The sequence below is a fragment of the Myotis brandtii genome, unplaced genomic scaffold, assembly GCF_000412655.1.
Source record: "Myotis brandtii unplaced genomic scaffold, ASM41265v1 scaffold149, whole genome shotgun sequence".
In the NCBI taxonomy this organism is placed as follows: Eukaryota; Metazoa; Chordata; class Mammalia; order Chiroptera; family Vespertilionidae; genus Myotis; species Myotis brandtii.
In genome coordinates, this window is record NW_005355385.1 from 296,425 (window position 1) to 301,848 (window position 5,424).

A 5,424-nucleotide genomic window follows, 5' to 3' on the forward strand; every position below is an offset into this window, starting at 1 on the left:
CTCCCCCCGCCCCCCGAGTGCACAAATTTTTGTGCACCGGGCCTCTAGTATATATATAAAAGGCTAATATGCTAAGTTTCTGTTTGACCAGTCACTATGATGCACACTGACCACCAGGGGGCAGACACTGATGCACACTGGCCATATACAGAGAAATGGCACTGCTGACAAAGCAACACTTGGCTTCCCCCCCATGGGACACAGGTCCCACCATCACCCCAGAGCGACAGCCCACCAAATCGCAGCCGATGCTGCCAAGACCCGATGGTGCAAAATGTGGCCCACAGCCTAGCCTAGCCCAGAAACGGTGGCTGTGGGTACTGGATAATGACATCACGTAGCAACACCTGGCTTCCTCTCCCCCGCGACAGGCCATTTAACAATAAATGGCACCGTGAACCTGGCACCCACAAAGCAACACTCGGTTTCCCCTAAGTGAGACACAGGCCCCTCCACCACCCCGAGTGACAGCCCACCAAATTGCAGCCGACGCTGCCAAGACCCCATGACGCAAAATGTGGCCCACAGCCCAGCCCAGCTCAGAAATGGTGGCTGTGGGCACCGGGGAATGATGTCATGTAGCAATGCCCAGCGACTAGCCTCTTTGGAGTTTCTTCAGCACAGGAACACGATTTGCTTTATAGCCAGTTGCAAACATTTTACAGTTTAACCAAATGTCTGTGAAGCGTTTTCACGTGCCTCATCTCTGTCGATCCTCACAGAAGTCCTGGAGTAGGTAGATAGGAGACTTGGTAGAATCCTATTTTCTTTTCATTAGCCAGAAAACAGAGAATTAGAAAGTTTAGAAGCTTGACCAGACTGAAAAGAAGTAAGAAATGGTGGAACTTGAAAATGACTTCAGGTTTTCTTACTGCATAGAATATAGTCAAACACTGCTACAGGTAAATATTTCACCCTTTGATCTCCCTGAGTGATCTACAATAATAATCTCCTTCATGTTGATATTTACTGCTGTGTTGCTGACAATTACCTAAAAGAGAAGTTGGGGTGCTTCACTAGGCTGGAAAAAGTTTAGCTAAATCAGAAAGCAGGTCTAATTAAGCAAGTTTGTTCTATATCTATAAAAGGCTAAGTTGACTCGCGCATGTGCGATACATATAAAGCTTTCATTGCTGATCATGAATTTGGTTGACACTTCTATTATAGAGAAAAGGTGAATAGCGATATTAAGATATTTCTTTTAATTAATTTCCTTTCAATGTGCACGATTTCATGCACCGGGTCTCTAGTAACAACATAAAGTAACAACATAAAAGCTTAATTATTTTAAAAGTACCTGAAGTCGAGCATTCATAAGCATGAACTCCTGTTGGTTTTTCATGTTTTCGTTCATAGATTTTGAGAATATAAACCCCATCTTGACCTAAATATAAAAAAGCAAAGAAGTTTAAAACAATACATTCTACATGCATCCCTCATGTGCTGTGCCTTGGAATATTGTGAACTTATAACAATGTAAGAAAAAAACTCTGACCTGGGAACACAGTGTGGATTCTAGTCCTTGCTCTCAACTAACTGTCTGATTGTGGGCAAACTTAACTGGCTTGGCTGTCACTTAGTAAGACCAGCTGATTGAACTAGACGACTTCCAAAATCTTAAAAACAAACATACAGAACAACTCTCTGGTTGTGTGTGTGTGTGTGTGTGTGTGTGTGTGTGTGAGAGAGAGAGAGAGAGAGAGAGAGAGAGAGAGAGAGAGAGAGGATATCGTCTATTCTCTACCTTCTGTATAGTTGGATGAGAAAATCTTTGTTTCTGAAGAGGGGTGATGCAGAAGATGCATCATGCACTTTGAGGACAGATTTGTCTGTGCATTTGTGTTTTAGGAGGTTTTAAATATCTCAAAGTCACTATATCAGTACTCTTCTTATAATTCCTGCCCCTCTCCTAAACACCCTCTATTTCCAGCCACCCACTCCTGACATCCCTTGGCCATCCTCCTCAAGTTTCACCTTTGTTCTCTTCAAGCTACTAATTTCCCCCTGAAGTTCTCAAGGGGGAAAACATAAGGATAATTAAATGTCATGGGAAACTCAGTTTTTAAATGAATATAAGATATTGTCTATCTTATGTGGGCTGTCAATTCTAGGGATGCCAGAACTCTTAATATTTTGGTCTTAATCCAATTGGGTAGGTACAGAAGACCTTCAGTTTATTTACTTTCAGAATGCAAAACTCAAGGATGTTACAACTGCTCTCCCCTCCTCAACAATGCTGCTGATTCTCTTTGGTGAGCTGTTGAGCAGAGGGCCAGTTTTAATGCTTCTACCAGGATTCATAGTATTCTGTGGGAAGCCATTGGAGCTTCTGTTTTTCAATATCCCTATCAGGAAATCTTGGGTTCTGGTTAATTGTGGAGAAGAATGGAGAGAGAGCATTTCATGACAAGTGAAATGAGTTATCTCTGCTATTAGGGCTCCAGGTGGGTGAGAACTGCAAGCCAGACTTCATTGGCTTTCCTGTATTCAGGCCATAGACACACCCTGGAATTACAGGGGGGCCTCTGGTCCAGAGTCAGTTTTAGTGTTGGGAAGAGGCCAGTTATTCACCAGAAAGTAGAAGCACAGCCCTGAGAGGTCATGAGGTTTTCCTCCTGCTCTACCACTGCCCCCACTCCATTCTGTGACCAGAATTGGAGGCCACCCATTGAGAGTGGGGAGATCTAGCATAAATTCTCTCATTCCTGCAAATTCTGACAGTCCCATGTCAATGGTCTCCAATAGCAGACCAGAAATTGCCTGAAGGCAGAAGCAATGTATTATCCATCTTGGCAGTCTCCATGGTGTCTCTTTCCCATAAAAGTTTGCAGAAGGTAATGAGTGACACTAGAGAAAGGTTGGCTCAGGTCACTTGCCATTTCTTACTTTTCTTCTGCATATAGGAGTGGATAATTGAAAATTTACATATGTTGCAAACATTTCTAAAGAAAACAATTGTCCCCTAATCCTATTCTTACACACACATAGTATGTCACAGAGCTATGTCTCTTACAGTGCTACTATTTATTAAGGGGTGGGATCGCCCTTGAAATACAGGAAGAGTCTGTATATCAGCCATCTAGGGAAAAGAAACTATGTTGAAAGTTAGGATTTAAGTTTACCTCTTTCTGGGCCTTGCTCTCTTGGGTCTAGATTGTAGTTTGAATGTGTTAGGCAACGTTCCCAAGGGTCAAAGCTAGAAGCAAACACAAGAGAAGAGCTTCCCTATGGTCCTCAGGGGAGATCACACCTGGAAACAAGGGCACCACACCTTGTAAACTACATCTTGGAGTTCAGTATTTTCAACTTTTCACACATTTTCCAATGTCTGGAAGGTGTTCATAATACTGTCATTCTTCTCTCTCCCACTCACATATAAGAAGAAGGAGCGAGAGATAGAAACATCAATAATGAGAGAGAATCGATTGGCTGCCTCCTGCAAGCCCCACACTGGGGATCACCTACAACCTGGCATGTGCCATGATTGGGAATTGAACTGTGACCTCCTGGTTCATAGGTCAACGCTCAACCACTGAGCCACACCAGCTGGACTCACAAAATATTAGTAAAATGATGACTATCGTTCATACTGCTGTATGATACATAGGAAAGTTAAGAGAATAAATCCTAATAGTTCTCATCACAAGAAGGAAAAAGTTTTTTCTTTCTTTTCTTCTTACTGTATCTACATGATAGGTATTAGCTGAACCTGTTGTGGTTATCATTTCACAATATATGTAAGTCCAACCATCATGCTGTATACCTTAAACTTAGACAATGATGTATGTCAATTATTTGTCAGTAAAACTGGGGAAAGAAAATAAGCAAGAGTGATCTTTCAATAGGAATAACTGAATTCACTCAGTTGTATAAGTAAGCCTTTCAAAAATTCCAACACTTACCATTGGTGACAAATTTCTTGATACTTAAAATTTAGAGACCAGTGTGTCTCAGAGGACTGAGAATGCTGATTTGAGTTCTTAATGACTGCCTTTTTCCTTTGATTACTCCTGAGACCTTAAAATGGGCTCTTTGATACTCCAGCCCAGTGTCAGTTTGCTATAGATTACAATGGGAAGGGATATTTCTGAGGAGTGTTGAGGCTGCAACTTACAGGCACCGCTGGGAACATGCATTTAATTCTACTTTTTTCTTTTTAAAGGATAATCCCATAACCCACGACCTCTGTCATCCAAATTTCTGTGCTGACTCACTTCCTGATCGAATTACACATAACCTACATTTACGACTGGTTGCATAATTACAATCATTTTCAATAAGTCCTTGCGTTCCGTTCACATTAGTCCACTTCCCCTGCAAATTCCAGCCCTTAACCTACAACTTCCGGAGGGTTTCCCTAATTTAACTCCACCCGCCCTGATGACAATAACCTGGGTATTTCCTGAATGGTATGCTGGTTTCCGTGGATAGTGCTCTGTATACTTTCCCAGTTTGATTACAAGGTACGGGAAAGGCCCGGAGTCCTATCGACAGGAAGGGATTCTTTCCGAAATCAGTAGGAGACCTTCTCCACTGGGAGCAGGAAGGGAGCCAAGGGCGGGCGCACACTAGGAGCGAGAGCGCCGCACGGGCCTGCACGCCGAGCCCGGCAGCTCAGCGTCGGAGGACGTGGACCCGCGCTCTCCACCCACCTGTGGCCGGCCGGGTCCCGCAAGGCTGGTGCTCAATTACTGGGCAGCGGGCAGTGGAGGAGCGGGGCAAGGTAAAGGCCGCAGAGACATCCAGGTTTCGGGTCCCCTAGTCCGCGCCAAGAACCGGGTTTCGCCTGGCGGATTGGCTAGCCGTGACAGTGGATTCCAACCCCTCAGCCAATCAGCGCAGCCCTTGGCTTCTTTAAAGGGCCCGCGCGCCCGACCTAGGCCTGCTGTGTTCTACACTTGGCACCAGGAAGGGGCAGGTCGAAGAGGCAAATTCAAAACCCCAGCGACTGAGCTGTCAGATTTTGAGGGGAGGCAGAGGACGCAGAGTGACAGTCTCACTTAAAAGCTTCAAGTGAACTTTGTCAGTAACCCTGTTAACAAAGTTCAAGTGAACTTTGTCAGTACATGAGAATCCATGTTCCTGTGCCCAGCTAAGCCTCGATAGACTTTAATGAGCTGTTTCACTGTTATTCTCTAGAAATGGTATCAACCACCACTGTTGGATCTGTTTCCAGGAAGAGAATGTATCTTGTGAGAGGTTGTCACTTAAACATATAATCCTTATAAACATTTTTAAGGGCTTTTCTACTGGCAGAATAGATTTAATGTTGAGGATGGACAGGAAGCCAGAGAAAGAAGGAGACAGGTGGGTGCAGTCTATAGAGGCAAGCCTCCTAGGGACAATGACTGACAGGACAAATGGAAAATATCCAGCACACCTCTTTTACAACCTTGGGTTTATCATTTTTGGAAGTCCTAGTTC

At 44.0% G+C, this 5,424-nt stretch overlaps 1 protein-coding gene across 5 annotated transcripts in view; it reads right to left on the minus strand.

Moving 5' to 3' along the window:
- PLGRKT (plasminogen receptor, C-terminal lysine transmembrane protein) overlaps positions 1-4,797 on the minus strand; it is a 49,977-nt gene extending 45,180 nt beyond the window's left edge. The window contains exons 1-2 of one of the 5 annotated variants that reach the window (XM_005861329.2): positions 4,653-4,793; positions 1,298-1,384 (exon numbers count right to left, since the gene is read on the minus strand). In XM_005861329.2, the coding sequence (XP_005861391.1) occupies positions 1,298-1,378 (81 nt within the window). In that variant the 5' untranslated portion in view covers positions 1,379-1,384; positions 4,653-4,793. Of the gene's footprint in view, positions 1-1,297; positions 1,385-2,182; positions 2,202-3,122; positions 3,249-4,525; positions 4,624-4,652 lie in introns of those variants that run through there. The other 4 variants (XM_014535684.1, XM_014535686.1, XM_014535687.1 and 1 more) reach the window with 4 other exon arrangements.
- Between the last annotated feature and the right edge of the window lie 627 nt (positions 4,798-5,424).